At 40.0% G+C, this 22,200-nt stretch overlaps 1 protein-coding gene across 1 annotated transcript in view; it reads right to left on the reverse strand.

Annotated features, from left to right (window-relative positions):
• The window catches only part of HPSE2 (heparanase 2 (inactive)), a 311,126-nt gene that overhangs the window by 19,046 nt on the left and 269,880 nt on the right, over positions 1 to 22,200 (reverse strand). Inside the window, exons 8-9 of the mRNA XM_055559882.1 lie at positions 8,607 to 8,752; positions 1,224 to 1,370 (exon numbers count right to left, since the gene is read on the reverse strand). Of these exons, the coding sequence (XP_055415857.1) occupies positions 1,224 to 1,370; positions 8,607 to 8,752 (293 nt within the window). The remainder of the gene's footprint in view (positions 1 to 1,223; positions 1,371 to 8,606; positions 8,753 to 22,200) is intronic.

Below are 22,200 nucleotides of genomic sequence, written 5' to 3' on the forward strand. Positions count from 1 at the left end.
CGTGAACTACTGGGAAATGGAGAGAGGGGATGAAATACTCGAGAGTTCTGCTGGGATAGGTAGGCTTGAGAGTAATGGACATGCAGCCAGAAAAAAAGAGCCAGTCTGTGAACCGAGACTGCAAATAACAAACGCAGGGTGGGCTAAAGAGACTCAGTAAGTGACTTCCCAGATTGTGTTTTGTTCCCATCGCATACAGTTGGAAACCAAATGCAAGCCACCAAGGTTGCAATGAAATGGCGAACAATTACAGCGAAATAGTTGTGGGCAGCTGTGGGAGTTCAAGCCACCTGCTCCAAGTTTACAGCTTTGTTAAACTTGGTAAACATTAAAAGTGGAATGGGAGCGCTCCCGGTCTGTACAGCACTCATGTCCTTCCTGGGAGGCCTCCCTCCAGGATGGGGTGGCCCAGAGCTGCCTTCTGTTGGTGGACGTCAGTGCTGCCAGAGTCTCTAGATGAGACTGAGGGCAGTAGCGAGTGTCACAGAATCATATAGTTACAGAGTCTGAAGAGACTACAGAGCTCCCAGAATAGATAAGGAAACAGTTCCAGAGAGGAGAAGTGCCCAAAGTTATAAAGTTGGGGCAGAACTGACTTTTATTTTTTCTTACAGTATTTTATTTCTTTCTCCAGGTTTTTATTCACATTTATTTTTTATTAAATTAAAAATTAATCCAAATGAATCCCAAATTAAATCTTTTAGTTAAATCCAAAATTTTGATTTATTAGAACTGACTCCTGATCTCTGAACTTCTGAGTTTTGTCCGGTGCTCTGTCCTTTAGAGGTGCTCTACCTCACAAGGTTTGTAGATGTTGACAAATTGTTACAGTAGTATAGAATGTTCCCTTGGAAGGGACGTGGTTCTTAACTACCACTGTTTCTGGTTGTTAGATGACTGGGGGCACTATTAGCATCTAGTGGGTAGGGACCAAGGATTCTAAATAGCTTGAAATGTGATCATCTGGCATAATGCAGAGTCCTCTAGTCCCGATATCAAGAATGCCCTTGTTGAGATATATTTAGTCCATCATTTGAGTTTATTGTTGGGGACCCCAAGCCTAGAGGGGCTGGGAAGAGCTTGTCTAGGGTGCTAAAGGGAGTAAGCAGTCCCTAAGTAAATGAGCAGCAACCTTGGTGCCCTCAGCAAAGTGGCCATCCAATTCCCTCTACACCCAGTTCCTACTGCACTCCCTCCTAAGCTGTTTCTGGGCTGGCACTTACTTGGACTTCAGGCCCTCCTGTCCATAGGGCTGCAGCAGATACTGGTGCACGAGCTTGTCCCTGAGAGTCCCAGCCAGTTTGATTTTCTTTCTTGATCGGTGCAAGTTGATGATAAAAAGTGTAATGGACCCTCGAACGTAGTTGTGGCTGATATCCAGAGAGAGAGAGGGAAAGATGGAAATAGTGGTCTGTTAGATGCTTCTAAATCATTTATGGGCTGCACAGAACAGGAGTACCCCAGGAAAGGGCATTTACTTCATGATTCTTGGCCATCCTGGACTTTGAAAGACAGAAAGGCCTTCTTACTGTGGTTTCCTGCAAAGAAGATACCCACTTCCCACCATGTGCCTTTTGTTTTTGCTTAAATATATTACAATGATTTTAGAAAACAAAGTATCTTTTTCTGAATATGGAAGGCTAACTGGGAAAAAAAGGCAAAATATAGAGAAACGCAGAGAAGGAAAAGAAAAGTCCCCCATAATCCAAGTGTTTTAAGATATGATAACATTTTGGTTGACAACCTTCCAGTATTTTTAGTTTAATAATTTGACAAATATTTACTGAGTTCTTTGACACATACATATATATTTCTCAGTTTTTACATAATTGGGATCACATTGTTAGCATGTTTTTTTTTTTTTAAGTTCATGAACATCTTCAACATGCTGCCATGTTATTGTATTATATAGTCGTCTACTTATAAAAGAATGCTAAGTTCTTCATTCGTTGAAATTTATTTAACTAGCCTCCTCCTTTGGGGACATAGTTGTTTTTAATTTTTTTGCTATTATAAATTATTGATGAAGGACTTTATTTACATAAACTTTTGGACATCATGATTATTTCAGATAAAGTACCGGAAGTTGTAAACACTAGGTCACAGGGGATGCAGTGCATGATTCCTCATCAAATCTGCTGCTTCATTCTCAGCGGGGCTCCTCCCTGTGGGAAGATTTTTTTGTCCCTGCTCTGTTGAGCCTGGCGTGATCACACGGCTGGTGTTGGTCAATGCAATGTGGGTGGATATGTTAAAACCTCTGGGCCGAGGCTTTAGTAAGCAGTCCATATTTTGCCACGTCTCTTTCCCCTCTGCCAGAAGTCTGACAGTGTTCTTGATTAAGGCTGCTCTATTGATCTGGAATGAGGATGATATGGAGCAGAGCCACAGATGAGCCGTGACAGATGAGTAGTGTGAAAGAGAAATACATTTTCTTAGTGAAAGCCATGGAGATTTGCAGTTCCTTCGTTATCACGGTATAACCTCGCCTATCCTGACTAAAACATTTTGATAATACTGATATTATCTAGAAAGCTTGCATCAATTTGCTCTGATCACCTATGCGTGAGAGCACCCATTTCCACATATCCCTAGGAACATCAGATATTAATAATAACCTTTTAAAAGGTTACAGTTTAAGGTTTAAACTATCACCTCTCAAACCCAAGAGGTGATAATGGGATTTCAATGTTGTATTAATTTGTATTTTAAAAAAATTCACACTGAGGCACAGTATTTTTCTTATTGGCCTCTTTGCCATTTCATTTCTTCCTTTGTGAACTGACTGTTCATGTCCTTTGCCTGTTTTTCTATTTATTTTTAAAAACTATTTATTTATTAAAGATAGTGATTCTTTGTTTTCAGATATATTGCAAAATTTCCCCCAGTTTTCTTTGACTAATTCATTTTGTTTACATTGTACTCTGATGTACAAAAATTAAAAGTGTTTAGGTAGTCAAATTTATTAACCTTTTTGATTGTTTTATCTACCTTTTATCTAACCTTTTGCTGTTTTATCTACTCCATGATTATAAAATTATTCACTGTTTTGGAATCCTTCTAAACCAGTACAGGACGTTCAGAAGCCTGAGAGAACTACATGCTTGTACGCAACAGCCTTTAGCATTATCAACAAGATTGCAATGATTTCCTTCTCTCTTGTAGGAAAAAGGACTTTGTTTCTAAGGGGTCCCTTAGGGCCCCCTCTAGATGGGTTAATGAGAGAAAGTAGAAAAAATGGCCTGGTCCTGCCTTCAAAGGAGGAGTTCCAAGAAACTCGAAGTCAACTGAGCCCAGAGGAAAATATCATTCTCTGCAGAAAGAGCACACCTCAGCCTCTGAGTCACTCATCTATGCCTCTAAAGGTGCTAATTAACAGTTGAGTGACCAACAGCAGGTTAACACAATAACTTAGATTTGAAAAAATATGGTTTCCAGGGCTCATTCCATTATTTAATCCATTTGTGATTGTATCTGAGAATCGATATTTAAAAAAAATCTCAGTATATTTGGCAGATGGGTTTGGTTTGGGAACTACTTGCCTAGAGTAATCTGTTAAGATTATGCGATTAATTCCCAATGTATATCATTTTGGCTGTGTGTCTGATGATTTTTCTTGCATCTGTAGGAGGGTACATTATTGCATTCAAGGCTTTTTGGATGCCTGCACTGATATTCTGAAAAATTATTAAGTGATAAATTATTAAATGACCCTTCTATTTAGTCCTCTGGTCCTTCTTCTCAATCCCATGAAGCATGTGAACCAACTTTTGGAGCCAAATGAGTTCAATCAGAAGAGAATGCCAATTTATTTTGAGTGGTCTTGTGTCATCAGAGACCTGAAGAAAGATGCTGCTAGCCGATGTCAGCATTTACCATTACTGAAAGTGAAAGTCACATTGTATCCAACTCTTTGCGACCCCATGGACTACACAGTCCATGGAATTCTCCAGGCCAGAATACTGGAGTGGGTAGCCTTTCCCTTCTCCAGGGGATCTTCCCAACCCAGGGATAGAACCCAGGTCTCCCACATTGCGGGTGGATTCTTTACCAGCTGAGCCACGAGTGAAGCCCAAGAATAGTGGAGCAGGTAGGCTATCCCTTCTCCAGTGGATCTTCCCGACCCAGGAATTGAACCAGGGTCTCCTGCATTGCAGGTGGATTCTTTACCAACTGAGCTATCAGGGAAGCCATTACCACCATCATTAAAAAAACACCAACTATTTCCATTGGTGGGCTTTAAGTTGTGTGCAAAACTGAAGAAGACACCATTAACTACAGGTACTCTAGGCTTCAAAGTGTGAGCAAAAATAGGCAAGCAAGGGTACCAATTTTCACAGACTGTGGTAAACTCTTCTGCTAACTATCATCAGACAATCTTCTCAAAGGCCAGCAGCCCAGGAGGAGAGAGCTGCGTGCTTGCGTTTATGAGTTTCTCCTCTGCAGAGTTAGGGCAGAATGAGCCTTTGGAGACCGCAGAGGAGAAGGGCAGGATGTGGGGAAGTGGTGGGTGGGAGGGAGACCTGAAATCACAGCATTGCTTCAGGGAAAGCTATCTTTTCAAGCTGCTTGGCAGTGGTCTGATTTCCATTTCCATAGTTCCCTGGGGGAGACAAACCAGCACTGAAAGCCAGCTCAGACACCAACTTGCAGAGGCTCCCATAGGGCTCATGGAGCCTCCTCAGGGAGGGCCTGACACTGAAGACCCCCCTGTCATTCCTTTTTGCTGCTTGGCTGGTGGGCAAGGACGTTAAGCAGAGGCCTTTTAGCTGTGAAGACACATTCTTGGCTGGGTAATGCAGCACCAACCTGAAAGTACTATGTTGAGAATCCAGATTCCTGAAGAATGTCCATTCTCTGCCGACAGAAAAATAATCTTGGAGGAGTGTCTGCTCGCTAAGAAAATGGGGTCTTATTGAAGGTGTGGCCTGGAGGCAACTGCTGACCTTCTGATGTCGTCAAGTCCAGGTGGCTTTTGGTTCTCCTAGTTAATGCCCTTTTCTATCTGGTAGAACATCTATCTTGCTCCATTGTCTCACTCACAGTGAGACTTTTTCACTAGCAGAAAAGGCCTGTATCTGGAGTTCATCTTTCCGGCTGTTCTTTTGCGGCCTGACATCTCTGTGTTGCCATGGGAGGAGGAGGAAGTGAGTCAGGATGGGGGCTGGAATTGGAATATCATGGATATAAGAGGTGAGGGGTGTCATATTGGGAGGTGCCTCTTGACTTAATAGATGAAAAACAGTCCTTATTCTAGAAATATTTCCAGTGAAGCTGGGAGACTAGGAAAGGGAAGGGAGGATGATGCTTTGAAATCCATGTCCATTTCCAGTGAAAGTCTACGTATTTGAAAACTGGGTTGGTCCATTTTCTCCAAATCTAATTCAAAGTTTTTGGGTTTGGTAACAGTCAGGCCATGTTTTGCCAAACATCTTTTCCCCAATTTCAAAGCCCCTGTGTATTTTAAGGGAAATTTAATCCACATGTTTTTGATTCATTTACACTTAACTCATCAAAATATTGTTTTGTAAGAGCCATTTGATGTCCAAGAAGCCTCAGCAACCTTTTTATGAGTCTTTAAAAAAACTTCTTCTGAAAAACAGGAAGTCGTGCTTTGCCAACAATAAACAAACTTGAACCCCAAAAGACTCAATTTTTCTTCAGTATCCACCAGGCTCCAATTGGTTCTAAACTTGGCTAAGGATCTCAGCTCCTCCCCAGATACATACATTGTGTTAGCAGAATGGTTTATAAAAAGACTGTTTCCTAGTCAAAACCTGTTTGTTCTCTGAGTAAGAAGCCTTAGGCTGAGAACTGCTGTGCTGCCAGGTCCTAATTTGTTGGCTCTAGAACAGAAAGCAGAAAAGCACCTGCTAGTGTTGTTATCCTAAATCAGTTATAAAAGACAATGCTTTACTAGGTCAGAAACAACCCACAAAGTAAGAGATGCCATGAGAAGCAGTGAGGTATTCAAGTAGAGGTTCATGACTATTAGGGAGACTATAAAGGGAATTTCTATGTTATACAGGACAACAGGCCAAAGATCTCTAAGGGTTCTTTCCAAATATAAAATTCTTTATATTATTAATGTTGCTATTTGTATATACATGTGATACTGTAGAACCTTTGGAATTTAATACGATTACACTAATGCAAATAATTGGCAAGAGGCTTGGCACATAGCAAATGTTCAACTTATACTTGAGTGCAGGAGCTATTTTAAAAGACCTTTTTTTGGATTATACTATCAATAAACTTATATTTTCTCATCAATCCCCTGTTTTGACCAAGGATATGTACTTTTTGACTGGTCAAGACTGAACAGCATGAAGCTAACATGCCCACTCTGGGACGTTTTTGTGACCTTGGTCTCTTTGGCTACAAATAAACCAAGTGGATCAGGAGTGCTTCCTGATAATGTTGTGGAGGGTGAGGGGGCTCAGACAGGGAATGCGGCTTCCTACAGAGAAAGGGCAGAGACACTTCTATCCTTGTGCGCATCTGTCTAAGGCACTGGACACCCACTGACATGGAGGAGATCTGCAGACTCAGCCAGCTTATCCTTAGCTAGCTCAGTGTGTCTACTGGGGGCTTTCTTCTCTAATAAGAACAAAAAGACCTTCACCCCAGTAATCTAAGGTCATTGGTGACATAGATTAGTAAAGTTGTTTCTTTTGTTTTTCTTTTTTAATAGGGAGGAGGGATGGAACTGGCAGAAGCACAGTTTCCCCGGAGAGGTTCTGGAATGACTTCCCATAGAAAGTACAGGAGATCTGATGATGGAGAAAGAATATTGAATACAATGAATGATTTTATGCTGGTGAATGCAAAATTCTTAAGCACTCCACCAAATCCCTTTCTTCTGGCCAATGTGGTGACCACAAAGGGAAAGAGAGCTAGAAGTATAAAGCATCAGTGATGCCCTGATGCCCTGTTTCTGCATTCATTCATAAAACATTCACTGACACCTTCTTCAGGCCAGTCACTCTGTGGGATGCCAATAATACAAAAATGCATGAAGCACTGGCCCTGAGTGCATGGTATATTCAGAATATCAGTGACAACTTCCCACAAGAATGTCAAAGAGCATCAGGATGAACACTGGGATGAAGCCAAGTGAGGAGACCTCTCTGAGGACCCCCGAAATTCTGCTAAGCCCATGGCTTGGCTACTGACATTTTCTCCTGGGTCCGCAGAGCCATAGTATAAAGGGCACCGACTGATATGCTTCCCAAAAGAGACAAAAGGTGCCAAGAGAACTTTTCCTCTCTTGAAGCTGGGAGTCCACTTTTTGGGTGGTTACCTCAAGGCCAGAGTGGAGACAAGGAACACAGTGTTCCCTTGTATGTTGATCAGATAACTCCAACCAAGGCCATAAAGCAGTCACTCTCTGTCAGCTATTGGATTGAGCTTCCTGTTGAGCAAAAGGGACGTTGAAAGCCTCTGGCCTCTGCCCAATTCAGCCTCCTCTCATCCACAATAGGCACTTGTATCTATAGACAAGACAACTGGCCCCTGGCCCCCTTGTGCTCAGAGTGATTCTTTGAAAAATCTTATCAGGATAAATTAATTGGCATGGCTCCTCTGTCATCAGGGAGGGGAAGGGGCATCTGTTGTAACCTGACCACGGGGACTCTTTGTGCTCTCCACTGCCGGTGATCAGCCCTGATAGGCTCGCTGGAATGAAGGTCTGGCTGGAGGCACTTGCTTCCTTCTTCCTCACTCCCAGTCCACACAAGGTTTCTCTGCCTTAAGAGAAAGGGTTCTTATTTCCAGGGCTGCCTACTCTGCTCCTTAAATTGGAAGCGATGTAAGAAAGCCATATTTGGTCAGGTGGGTTTTGCTTTAGGCTCTGTTTTAAGTTTTTATCTTATGATACTCATGTTTTAAAATATTTTATCTGCTAAACTTTATGTACTAATTATGTTTCCTGCTTCTTAAAAGACAACCCCAATAACCTCAGCTTCAGATGAAAAAGAGGATAACCATCCCCGTTACTGTGCTGATCGTTCAAGGTTTGGCCCCCTAAAAAAAGGAAGCCCAGATTTATTTTATTTAACCGTCTAACCTTTAAAATAGCTGAAATGGTTTTCAAAATACTGAAACGGCTGTAAAGCTGACATGCCTAGCTTTGGGCACTGCCAGCTTGGGATGCAGTGGTACATGGTTAGGTTTCTAGTTGTACAGCTCTCCAACACGCATCTTAGAAAAGTAGGCTTATTTCCTCTAGCTTTGCTGGTATATCTTAGGAACAGATTTTATATCTCTACTTTTGGTTCAGGCGTAGGCACACAAATAAGCCTCCTGGGCATTACATCAACCGGCTGAGAGAAAATGCTCAATAAAAATTTGTTGGATGAAGAAGTAAATAAAAATGACATGTATCTTTATGAACATTTTATGAATAATTCCTCTAAGTGTGAGAAAGGGGTTTTACTTGGAGAAAAAACTGTTTATCAGAAATCATTTGAAACTTGCAAAGAGTGGGTCTAGTGAATCCAGAAGCAGTTTTCAGTGTCCTGAAGGGGTCCAGTGCCGTATGAAGTTCTCAAACGGGCCTAAAAATTCTCAGGGGTGGTCTCTGTGCCGTCTCTCTGAACACTTACTTGTGGTGGTTAGTGCAGTGAGCATAAATCCTTAGTTTGTCCCGGATCACTCGGCCCGGCCGGGGCTTCCGCTGGAGCCCAGCCACATGCACGGCCAGGACTTTGGGGCCGATCAGGCGCTTGTAAAGGAGAGAGAGCCAGTAGTCCTGAAGGGAACAGAGAAAGAGAGTCAGAGAGCGATATATACTCAAGTGTTCTGAGTAAACATACAAACACAAAGGCCAGAAAGCATTTCATACCAGGAGTACAGGGAATCAGGACGGGAAGACTCTAACCCTGTAAGCAAGGTCAGCACAACGAAGCACTTGGCTTCAGTTCATATGAAATGGGCACTATCTAAAGAGGCCTTTGGAACCGACCAAATGAGGAAATGCCCATGGGGCAAACCCAGAGTGGCACACAAAGCAAATGAATCAGTTTTTCACATATAAAAGAACAACAAGCTAGGGCCTTGAATTTTCAACTTTCTTTCCCTATGACTTTTACCTTTGGCACAGACGGTAAAGAATCTGCCTGCCATGCAGGAGACCCGGGTTTGATCCTTGGATTAGGAAGATCCCCTAGAGAAGGGAATGACAACCCACTCCAGTATTCCTGCCTAGAGAATCCCATGGACAGAGGAGCCTGATGGGCTACAGTCTATGGGGTCACAAAGAGTCAGACAAGACTACTGAGCAACTAACACACAAATGTTACTTTCATACTGGTTTATGACTTCTGTTTAATTATAGAATGTAAGGTTTCCAATCTTTTAGGATTGTCACTAATATGAGAATCCAAAATGTCATCTTCCAAATATTGTCACTAAAGACGTTTCTGTGGTGGGAGGAGGATAAAGCTCCTTCAGACACGAGACCAGAGTCCTGAAGTGAAGCCATGTGAAAGTCGCTCAGTCATATCTGACTCTTTGCGATCCCATGGACTATACAGTCCATGGAGTTCTCCAGGCCAGAATACTGGAGTGGTTAGCCTTTCCCTTCTCCAGGGGATCTTCCCAATCCAGGGATTGAACCCAGGTCTCCCACACTGCAGGTGGATTCTTTACCAGCTGAGCCATGAGGGAAGCCCAAGAATACTGGAGTGGGTAGCCTATCCCTTCTCCAGCAGATCTTCCTGACCCAGGAATTGAACTGGGGTCTCATGCACTGCAGGTGGATTCTTTACCAACTGAGCTATCAGGGAAGCCCAGAGTCCTAATTCCAGAGTCAAAAATGCAAACAGTAGAATGCAAACCATGGTGCTAATTCTTGGTCATCCTCAATAAATCTAAACTAAAAAATTTAGTTCTTTTAACCACATCAGGGTCCACTTGTAACTGATTAATAAATACTGAATCTGTAATCCACACATGTATTTGAACTTACAAAGGCCTATTTACTGCCACCTTAATTTCTACTGTTGCTATTATCATGTTTTATTTTTATATTTGACACACAACATATTTTGTATTTGTTTTGTGTTTGCTTTTAAATCCTACTATGGGGTAATGACTTAAGTGTTTATAACTCATCACATAAACAGGGCCTCCTAGTTTGTTTAGGAGCTTCCTCCTTCCCCGCCAATTCTGGAATCCAGTGGACATCCTACTGAGTGCAGGCATGCTATTCAAGATCTTAAAGACATCAACTTTGTTTTCTGAGCCTTCATCTTTTCAGTCAGAAGCCTCTTAATAATCTGCCCCCCTCCAACTTTTTTTTTTTAATTTTATTTTATTTTTAAACTTTACATAATTGTATTAGTTTTGCCAAATATCAAAATGAATCCGCCACAGGTATACATGTGTTCCCCATCCTGAACCCTCCTCCCTCCTCCCTCCCCATACCATCCCTCTGGGTCGTTCCAGTGCACTAGCCCCAGGCATCCAGTATCGTGCATTGAACCTGGACTGGCAACTCATTTCATACATGATATTTTACATGTTTCAATGCCATTCTCCCAAATCTTCCCACCCTCTCCCTCTCCCTCTCCCACAGAGTCCATAAGACTGTTCTATACATCAGTGTCTCTTTTGCTGTCTTGTACACAGGGTTATTGTTACCATCTTTCTAAATTCCATATATATGCATTAGTATACTGTATTGGTGTTTTTCTTTCTGGCTTACTTCACTCTGTATAATAGGCTCCAGTTTCATCCACCTCATTAGAACTGATTCAAATGTATTCTTTTTAATGGCTGAATAATACTCCATTGTGTATATGTACCACAGCTTTCTTATCCATTCATCTGCTGATGGACATCTAGGTTGCTTCCGTGTCCTGGCTATTATAAACAGTGCTGCGATGAACATTGGGGTACACGTGTCTCTTTCCCTTCTGGTTTCTTCAGTGTGTATGCCCAGCAGTGGGATTGCTGGGTCATAAGGCGGTTTGGAATCTCCACACTCTTCTCCGTAGTGGCTGTACTAGTTTGCATTCCCACCAACAGTGTAAGAGGGTTCCCTTTTCTCCACACCCTCTCCAGCATTTATTACTTGTAGACTTTTGGATCACAGCCATTCTGACTGGTGTGAAATGGTACCTCATAGTGGTTTTGATTTGCATTTCTCTGATAATGAGTGATGTTGAGCATCTTTTCATGTGTTTGTTAGCCATCTGTATGTCTTCTTTGGAGAAATGTCTATTTAGTTCTTTGGCCCATTTTTTGATTGGGTCATTTATTTTTCTGGAGTTGAGCTGTAGGAGTTGCTTGTATATTTTTGAGATTAGTTGTTTGTCAGTTGCTTCATTTGCTATTATCTTCTCCCATTCTGAAGGCTATCTTTTCACCTTGCTAATAGTTTCCTTTGATGTGCAGAAGCTTTTAAGGTTAATTAGGTCCCATTTGTTTATTTTTGCTTTTATTTCCAATATTCTGGGAGGTGGGTCATAGAGGATCCTGCTGTGATGTATGTCAGAGAGTGTTTTGCCTATGTTCTCCTCTAGGAGTTTTATAGTTTCTAGTCTTACGTTTAGATCTTTAATCCATTTTGAGTTTATTTTTGTGTATGGTGTTAGAAAGTGTTCTAGTTTCATTCTTTTACAAGTGGTTGACCAGATTTCCCAGCACCACTTGTTAAAGAGATTGTCTTTAATCCATTGTATATTCTTGCCTCCTTTGTCAAAGATAAGGTGTCCATATGTGCGTGCATTTATCTCTGGGCTTTCTATTTTGTTCCATTGATCTATATTTCTGTCTTTGTGCCAGTACCATACTGTCTTGATAACTGTGGCTTTGTAGTAGAGCCTGAAGTCAGGTAGGTTGATTCCTCCAGTTCCATTCTTCTTTCTCAAGATCGCTTTGGCTATTCGAGGTTTTTTTGTATTTCCATACAAATTGTGAAATTATTTGTTCTAGCTCTGTGAAGAATACTGTTGGTAGCTTGATAGGGATTGCATTGAATCTATAAATTGCTTTGGGTAGTATACTCATTTTCACTATATTGATTCTTCCAATCCATGAACATGGTATATTTCTCCATCTATTAGTGTCCTCTTTGATTTCTTTCACCAGTGTTTTATAGTTTTCTATATATAGGTCTTTAGTTTCTTTAGGTAGATATATTCCTAAGTATTTTATTCTTTCCGTTGCAATGGTGAATGGAATTGTTTCTTTAATTTCTCTTTCTGTTTTCTCATTATTAGTGTATAGGAATGCAAGGGATTTCTGGGTGTTGATTTTATATCCTGCAACTTTACTATAGTCATTGATTAGTTCTAGTAATTTTCTGGTGGAGTCTTTAGGGTTTTCTATGTAGAGGATCATGTCATCTGCAAACAGTGAGAGTTTTACTTCTTCTTTTCCAATTTGGATTCTTTTTATTTCTTTTTCTGCTCTGATTGCTGTGGCCAGAACTTCCAAAACTATGTTGAATAGTAATGGTGAAAGTGGGCACCCTTGTCTTGTTCCTGACTTTAGAGGAAATGCTTTCAATTTTTCACCATTGAGGATAATGTTTGCTGTGGGTTTGTCATATATAGCTTTTATTATGTTGAGGTATGTTCCTTCTATTCCTGCTTTCTGGAGAGTTTTTATCATAAACGGATGCTGAATTTTGTCAAAGGCTTTCTCTGCATCTATTGAGATAATCATATGGTTTTTATTTTTCAATTTGTTAATGTGGTGTATTACATTGATTGATCTGCGGATATTGAAGAATCCTTGCATCCCTGGGATAAAGCCCACTTGGTCATGGTGTATGATCTTTTTAATGTGTTGTTGGATTCTGATTGCTAGAATTTTGTTAAGGATTTTTGCATCTATGTTCATCAGTGATATTGGCCTGTAGTTTTCTTTTTTTGTGGGATCTTTGTCAGGTTTTGGTATTAGGGTGATGGTGGCCTCATAGAATGAGTTAGGAAGTTTACCTTCCTCTGCAATTTTCTGGAAGAGTTTGAGCAGGATAGGTGTTAGCTCTTCTCTAAATTTTTGGTAGAATTCAGCTATGAAGCCGTCTGGACCTGGGCTTTTGTTTGCTGGAAGATTTTTGATTACAGTTTCAATTTCCGTGCTTGTGATGGGTCTGTTAAGATTTTCTATTTCTTCCTGGTCAAGTTTTGGAAAGTTGTACTTTTCTAAGAATTTGTCCATTTCTTCCATGTTGTCCATTTTATTGGCATATAATTGTTGATAGTAGTCTCTTATGATCCTTTGTATTTCTGTGTTGTCTGTTGTGATCTCTCCATTTTCATTTCTATTTTTATTGATTTGATTTTTTTCTCTTTGTTTCTTGATGAGTCTGGCTAATGGTTTGTCAATTTTATTTATCCTTTCAAAGAACCAGCTTTTGGTTTTGTTGATTTTTGCTATGGTCTCTTTTGTTTCTTTTGCATTTATTTATGCTCTAATTTTTAAGATTTCTTTCCTTCTACTAACCCTGGGGTTCTTCATTTCTTCCTTTTCTAGTTGCTTTAGGTGTAGGGTTAGGTTATTTATTTGACTTTTTTCTTGTTTCTTGAGGTATGCCTGTATTGCTATGAACTTTCCCCTTAGGACTGCTTTTACCATGTCCCACAGGTTTTGGGTTGTTGTGTTTCATTTTCATTCGTTTCTATGCAAATTTTGATTTCTTTTTTGATTTCTTCTGTGATTTGTTGGTTATTCAGCAGCGTGTTGTTCAGCCTCCATATGTTGGAATTTTTAATAGTTTTTCTCCTGTAATTGAGATCTAATCTTACTGCATTGTGGTCAGAAAAGATGCTTGGAATGATTTCTAGTTTTTTGAATTTACTAAGGCTAGCTTTATGGCCCAGGATGTGATCTATCCTGGAGAAGGTTCCATGTGCGCTTGAGAAAAAGGTGAAATTCATTGTTTTGGGATGAAATGTCCTATAGATATCAACTAGGTCTAACTGGTCTATTGTATCATTTAAAGTTTGTGTTTCCTTGTTAATGTTCTGTTTAGTTGATCTATCCATAGGTGTGAGTGGGGTATTAAAGTCTCCCACTATTATTGTGTTATTGTTAATTTCTCCTTTCATACTTGTTAGCATTTGTCTTACATACTGTGGTGCTCCCGTGTTGGGTGCATATATATTTATAATTGTTATATCTTCTTCTTGGATTGATCCTTTGATCATTATGTAGTGACCTTCTTTGTCTCTTTTCACAGCCTTTGTTTTAAAGTCTATTTTATCTGATATGAGTATTGCTACTCCTGCTTTCTTTTGGTCCCTATTTGCATGGAAAATCTTTTTCCAGCCCTTCACTTTCAGTCTGTATGTGTCCCCTGTTTTGAGGTGGGTCTCTTGTACACAACATATGTAGGGGTCTTCTTTTTGTATCCATTCAGCCAGTCTTTGTCTTTTGGTTGGGGCATTCAACCCATTTATGTTTAAGGTAATTACTGATAAGTATGATCCCGTTGCCATTTACTTTATTGTTTTGGGTTCGAATTTATACACCGTTTTTGTGTTTCCTGTCTAGAGAATATCCTTAAGTATTTGTTGGAGAGTTGGTTTGGTGGTGCAGAATTCTCTCAGCTTTTGCTTGTTTGAAAAGCTTTTGATTTCTCCTTCATACTTGAATGAGATCCTTGCTGGGTACAATAATCTGGGCTGTAGGTTATTTTCTTTCATCACTTTAAGTATGTCTTGCCATTCCCTCCTGGCTTGAAGAGTTTCTATTGAAAGATCAGCTGTTATCCTTATGGGAATTCCCTTGTGTGTTATTTGTTGTTTTTCCCTTGCTGCTTTTAATATTTGTTCTTTGTGTTTGATCTTTGTTAATTTGATTAATATGTGTCTTGGGGTGTTTCGCCTTGGGTTCATCCTGTTTGGGACTCTCTGGGTTTCTTGGACTTGAGTGATTATTTCCTTCCCTATTTTAGGGAAGTTTTCAACTATTATCTCCTCGAGTATTTTCTCATGGTCTTTCTTTTTGTATTCTTCTTCTGGGACCCCTATGATTCGAATGTTGTAGCGTTTAATATTGTCCTGGAGGTCTCTGAGATTGTCCTCATTTCTTTTAATTCATTTTTCTTTTATCCTTTCTGATTCATTTATTTCTACCATTCTATCTTCTAATTCACTAATCCTATCTTCTGCCTCTGTTATTCTACTATGTGTTGCCTCCAAAGTGTTTTTAATTTCATTTATTGCATTATTCATTATATATTGACTCTTTTTTATTTCTTCTAGATCCTTGTTAAACCTTTCTTGCATCTTCTCAATCCTTGCCTCCAGGCTATTTATCTGTGATTCCATTTTAATTTCAAGATTTTGGATCAATTTCACTATCATTATTCGGAATTCTTTATCAGGTAGATTCCCTATCTCTTCCTCTTTTGTTTGGTTTGGGGGGCATTTATCCTGTTCCTTTATCTGCTGGGTATTCCTCTGTCTCTTCATCTTGTTTAAATTGCTGAGTTTGGGGTGTCCTTTCTGTATTCTGGTAGTTTGTGGAGTTCTCTTTATTGTGGCGTTTCCTCACTGTGTGTGGGTTTGTACAGGTGGCTTGTCAAGGTTTCCTGGTTAGGGAAGCTTGTGTCGGTGTTCTGGTGGGTGGAGCTGTATTTCTTCTCTCTGGAGTGTAATGAAATGTCCAGTAATGAGTTATGAGATGTCTATGGTTTGGGGGTGACTTTGGGCAGCCTGTATCTTGAAGCTCAGGGCTATGTTCCTTTGTTGCTGGAGAATTTGCTTGGTATGTCTTGCCCTGGAACTTGTTGGCCCTTGTGTGGTGCTTGGTTTCAGTGTCGGTATGGAGGCATTTGATGATCTCCTGTCAATTAATGTTCCTTGGAGTCAGGAGTTCCCTGGAGTCAGGGTTTGGACTTAAGCCTCCTGCTTCCAGTTATCGGTCTTATTTTTACAGTAGTTTCAAAACTTCTCCTTCTATACAGCACCATTGATAAGACATCTACGTTAAAGATGAAAAGTTTCTCTACTGTGAGGGTCACTCAGAGAGGTTCACAGCGTTACATGGAGAAGAGAAGAGGGAGGAGGGAGTTAGAGGTGACCCAAATGAGATGAGGTGGAATCAATAGTGGAGAGAGTGGGTTAGCCAGTAGTCACTTCCTTATGCGCACTCCACAACTGGACCACTCAGAGATGTTCACGGAGTTATACAGAGAAGAGAAGGAGGAAGGAGACAGAGGTGGCCAGAAGGATAAAAGGGGGGAATGAAAAGGAGGGAGACAGATCCAGCCAGTAATCAGTTCCCTAAGTGTTCTTCACCGTCCAGAACACACAGAAATTCACAGAGTTGGGTAGAGTAGAGAGGGGTTAGGGAGGAGACACAGGCGACGTGGTGAAGAAAAAGGAGAGTCCAAAGGGAGAGAGAGCAGCCAAGCCAGTAATCTCGCTCCCTAGTGAAAAATGGGTCCTGAAGATTGGGTTCTTAAAGGTACAAAATTGGTAACAAATACATAAAAGAAAAAATTAAAAATCTAGAGTAGAGTTTGGAATTTCAAAAGTACGATGTTAAAGAAAAGAAGAAGGAAAAGAAAGAGAGAAAAAAACGAACAAAGAAAAACAAACAAGGTCGCGAAAATTATAAAGAAAATACAGGTACAAAATTGATATCTAATACCAAAAAGCAAAAATTAAAAATCTAGAGTAGAGTTTGGAATTTCAAAAATACAATGTTAAAAAAAAAAAAGAAGAAGAAAAATAAAGAGAGAAAACAAACAAACAAACAAACAAAAACAAACAATGTCACAAAAATTATAAAGAAAATACAGGTACAAAATTGATATCAAATACCAAAAAGCATAAATTAAAAATATAGAGTAGAGTTTGGAATTTCAGATATACGATGTTATATAAAAGAAGAGGAGAAAGAAGCAGAGAAAAAAAAAAGTCACAGAAATTATAAAAAAAACTATAGGTACAAAATTGATAACATATACCAAAAAGCTAAAATTAAAAATCTAGAGTAGAGTTTGGAATTTCAAAACTACAATGTTAAAGAAAAGAAAAAAAAAAAAAAGGTCAAAAAATTCTAAAATATATATATGAGAAGTTTGCTGAAGAAGAAAAAAATAGGGACTTTTTTTGTTTTTTGCAAAGTAATAGGTTATAAAAGTGAAAATTAAAGGAACAATAGAAGACTTAAAAAATTTTTTTTTAATTTAAAAAAAAAAGGAAGAAAGAATGATCGTAAAAATAGTAAAAATATATCTAGGACTTTCTCTGGTTTTGTTGTGAGTATTGTGTGCTCAGTTCATTTTTGGCTAGTTCCTTGGTCTGACGTATATTTCTCAAGATCTATAGGCCACTTCCTATGTAGTCTGTAGTAACCACAGGGTTTTAATCTATTGCCTGTAGCGTTTTAATCTATTGCCTGTAGCTTTCAAGGCGTTTCCCTCTGTTATAGCTTCTTCTGTTTGCTGGTCTCTTCAGTGTCTGGTTTCCGCCCTGGCACAAAGGGGACGGTGGAGGACACTTTTTTTTTTTTCTTTTATTAGGCTCACTTGTTCAGTCGCGCTGTGGGGAGGGAGGGAGGGATGCTGCAAACAAATAACACTGGCGTGCGCTCGCAGTGCCTCAGCACACTGGGTCTGCCCCTACTCATGGCGCGTGTAGCCTCCCTGCCCACACTGCTTGGGCTCTAGGTTGTTCTGCCGGGAACAATCAGAGGCCGGCCCAAGGAAGCGTGCACCTCCCAGGTCCAAGCTGCTCAGGTTCAGGCGCTCGGGTAGTCCTCAGAGGCGCAGTATCAGTTGGGCCCGCGTTTTGTGCTCTTCCCAGATCCGAGCAGCTCAGGTGATGTGTTTGGCGGGCGCCAATGCTGCGACTAATCGCCTCCCCGGCACTCGGTTATCTGGGTGTAAAACCGGCGCACCTTCTCAGGCAGATGCTGACCGTCCAGACCCTCAAGAAGTTTTAGTTAGCAAAGAAGCCTGCTTACAGTTTTATAGATAATGTCTCTCTGGGGCTGCGATTGCCCCCTTCCGGCTCTGGCTGCCTGTCACCGGAGGGGGAAGGTCTGCAGCCAGCTATCTCTGTTCAGTCCTTTGTTCCGTGCGCAGGCCTGGTGGTGTCTTAGGTTAGGGCTGGCTTTTCGCGTGGTGGATATCCCACAGTCTGGTTTACTAGCCCAAATTATTTCGCTCAGATAGCGCTCAGGGTATTTAGGCCAGATTCTTACTCTAAGTGATGCAGCCCGCGCCACGCCTCCCTGCCCAGCCCCCGCTTGCTAATGCCGTGTGCAGGCGTCTGTGCTGCTTCTCCTCTGGGGGAGTTACCGTAGGGCTCGCAATCTGCGAGTTTTAATTGTTTATTTATTTTTTCTCCCTGTTATGTTGCCCTTTGTGCTTCCAAAGCTCGGCACAGATTCGGCAGTGAGAAGGTTTCCTGGTGTTTGGAAACTTCTCTCTTTTTAAGACTCCCTTCCCGGGACAGAACTCCGTCCCTCCCTCTTTTGTCTCTTTTTTTGTCTTTTATATTTTTTCCTACCTCCTTTCGAAGAGTTGGGTTGCTTTTCTGGGTGTCTGATGTCCTCTGCCGGCATTCAGAAATTGTTTTGTGGAATTTACTCAATGTTTAAATGCTCTTTTGATGAATTTGTGGGGGAGAAAGTGTTCTCCTCGTCCTACTCCTCCACCATCTTGGCTCCTCCCCCCCTCCAACTTTTGTAGTCATTTATAACTTCAGGTGCTTAAAAAGTTCTGGTGAACTGTGTAAATCTGAATAAAGTCTCAAAGCTCCTTTGTCACCAGAATAGCTCCAGATTTTCCCTGAGCACTAATCCCTGACCAAATATTTACCTTATTTAACTTTAAGTGCCCTTAGGATGGCACTTAGATATGGTTTCCTTATATTTAAAATGGCAAATATGTCATCGTTGTCAATCATGCAGATGAAAAGAAAAACTCATTGGTTCAATTTGCTCTTACTTGATTATAATTTGGTTTGAAGCAACCTTTGTGAAGTTATTATCATAGTCACAATATTTCCAATGGGATGTCTATGTTTTTCTCATTGATTTGTAACACAACTTTAAATATTAGTGGAAGAATCCTTTGGAATATTTATAAAACAAATATTCTGTACAAGTTTGTAGTTTGCTTTTTATCACTTTTTATGATGTTTATGACATGGAGAATTAAAACAAATTATAGAAAAACATATCAATCTTTTCCTTTTGATTTTTTTCCTTTTCTTTTATTCTTAGAAAGTCCTTCCTCGCACAAGGATCAGGTCAATCTTCACTGACACTTTTTCTAGTTCTTTTTATATTACCATTTAAAAATTCAACCTTTTCACTCACTGAAAAAATACTTTGGTGCATGGTAATGACTCTATTGGGCTTCCCTGGTGGCTCAGAGGTTAAAGCGTCTGCCTGCGATGCAGGAGACCTGGGTTTGATTCCTGGGTTGGGAAGATCCCCTGGAGAAGGAAATGGCAACCCACTCCAGTATTCTTGCCTGGAGAATCCCATGGAAAGAGGAACCTGGTGGGCTATAGTCCACGGGGTTGCAAAGAGTTGGGCACGACTGAGTATTATTGACTAAATAATTTACTAGTTGTAGCATCATATAGTGGAGAAGGCAACGGCACCCCACTCCAGTGCTCTTGCCTGGAAAATCCCATGGACGGAGGAGCCTGGTGGGCTGCAGACCATGGGGTCGCGAAGAGTCGGACACGACTGAGCGACTTCACTTTCACTTTTCCCTTTCATGCATTGGAGAAGGAAATGGCAACCCACTCCAGTGTTCTTGCCTGGAGAATCCCAGGGACGGGGGAGCCTGGTGGGCTGCCGTCTCTGGGGTTGCACAGAGTTCGACACGACTGAAGTGACTTAGCAGCAGCAGCAGCAGCAGCAGCATATAGTAAATAATATATCCCTAAACTCACCTTTACCACAAACTAAATTTTATATGCATGAAATATGTATGTGTATTATATAATATACATTACCATATTTGTTATAATATGCCATATATACTATATTTTAATGTATATTATGATACATTATGCTATATAGTATTATACAATATACTATATAGTATAATGATTATTACACTGTTATAATATTGCATATCATAGTATATATATAGTATATACAGATATATATACTGATATATGATACACATACTAATAATATACAATACATTATGATATATAATATAAATGATGCATATATAATAATATGTGTATTATATAACACATGTATAAAATCTCCTGTTATATAGAATACATATATAAATATATATAAGGACTTCCCAGGTCTCAGGGGTAAAGAATCCACCTGCCAATGCAGGAGATGCAGGAGATGTGGTGTGATCCCTGGGTTGGGAGGATCCCTTGGGGGAAGAAATGGCAACTGACTTCAGTATTCTTGCCTGGAAAATCCCATGGGCAGAGGAGCCTGACTGGCTATAGTTCATGGGGTTGTAAAGAGTCAGACATGACTGAGCGACTGAGCACACACACACAAATATATATATATATATAAATACATGCAGATATAATATATTTTATGATATGTATATCATGATACATATATTGATGAGAACTATTATATATACTATATAATAAATCCATATTACATGGATTTTTCTATTTTTTCTTCCACTGAACTCTCCATTTAAAAAATATCAGTTTCATATCATTTTCATAATAATTAGCATTTTAATCTGCAGATTCAAGTTTACTGCATTTTAATTTTTCCTTTTCTTTCAAACGTTCCTTAAGTAAGTTCTGAAAGTCTTTTGTTTGTAGTGGTGGTTGTTGCAGAGGTTTGAAGTGAGCACAAATTTTATTCTGTGTTTGGTTAGTCTCCTTGTTTTCTATCTCTTGTGTCCCATCAGGATGCTTATAGGAGTCATGTTTTATTCTTGACATTGGAACTTTTACCAGGAATGTGCCAATGTGAGTTTCTGCATTAATTTGCCTGTATTTGGGGACTACTTTTAATCGGAAAGATAAGACCTTTCTTCAATCTGTGAGAATTTTCTTTAAATATAGCTTCAAATTCTTATGTATCTGCTTTCCATATACAAGAGCATATATGTAACTTAATGACAATGCTGAAGCACATGAGAACCCATCACCCTTCTTAAAAGCTACCAGAATACCCACACTCTTGCATCTAGTTATGTGAGTCTTCCTTTTCTCATTTTTGTTTTTTGCTGTCTTGCTTCATAGTTTAATCTCTCTATTTGTACCTAAGCAATATATTATTTAATTTGTTAGTTTTATAAAAATGGTATCACATGATATGTGATTTTCTGTGACTTACTTTTGTGATGTAACATTAGGCCCTGATTCATTCAGGTAGTACCCATACTAAGAGTTTGTGCATGCTACGTAGCTTCAGTGGTCCAACTCTTTGTGACCCTATGGACAATATCCCAACAGACTCCTCTGTCCATGGGATTCTCCAGGCAAGAATACTGGAGTGAGTTGCCATGCCCTCCTCCAGGGGATCTTGCCCACGCAGGGATCAGTCTTGTGTTTCTTATGTCCCTGCATTGGTAGGCAGGTTCTTCACCACTAGCGTCACCTGGGAAGCCCACTTGGTATTTCTTTTCAATATTGTATGATACTCCACTGTGTACAAATACTACAGTTTATTTATCCATTCTTCCAATAGATATTTGAGTTGTGTTCTGCCTTTTATATTTGAACATTCTTGTTCCTGTTTCCAAAGACCCAGGTAAAGAAATCTGGAGAAGCTTTACTTACTCCAACTGTGATTGTAAAGCAGCAGCAGCCTCATCACCTGGGTGCTTCTTAGAAATGAAATCCATGGACTTTATCATGGATGTACCGAATCAGAATGTCCAGGGGTGAGGCCCCCAAATTGTGTAGCTTTCTAGGTGATTCAGATGCTTGATAAGGTTAGAGAAGCACTGTTCTACAGTACAAACCGAAGAGAGGAATTGCTGGGTTACATGCAGGTATACAAATATTCAGGCTTACAGGATAATGCCAAGTTATTTTCCAAAGTGATTCCAATTATTCCAACTTACACGTCCTCCAGCAGTGTCTGTGTGAGTTCCCTGTGATCCACAGCCTTGCTAACACCTGTTATTTTCAGGCCTTTAATTTTTGCCAATCCAGTGGGCATAAAATATCCATTTCTTTTTGTATGTTGTTTAAGAAATCCTTATTCGTGTCTAGTTCATAAAGATATTTTACGCTTTCTTTTAAAACTTTTAGAGTTTTT

Source organism: Bubalus kerabau, chromosome 22 (assembly GCF_029407905.1).
Source record: "Bubalus kerabau isolate K-KA32 ecotype Philippines breed swamp buffalo chromosome 22, PCC_UOA_SB_1v2, whole genome shotgun sequence".
Classification (NCBI taxonomy): Eukaryota; Metazoa; Chordata; class Mammalia; order Artiodactyla; family Bovidae; genus Bubalus; species Bubalus kerabau.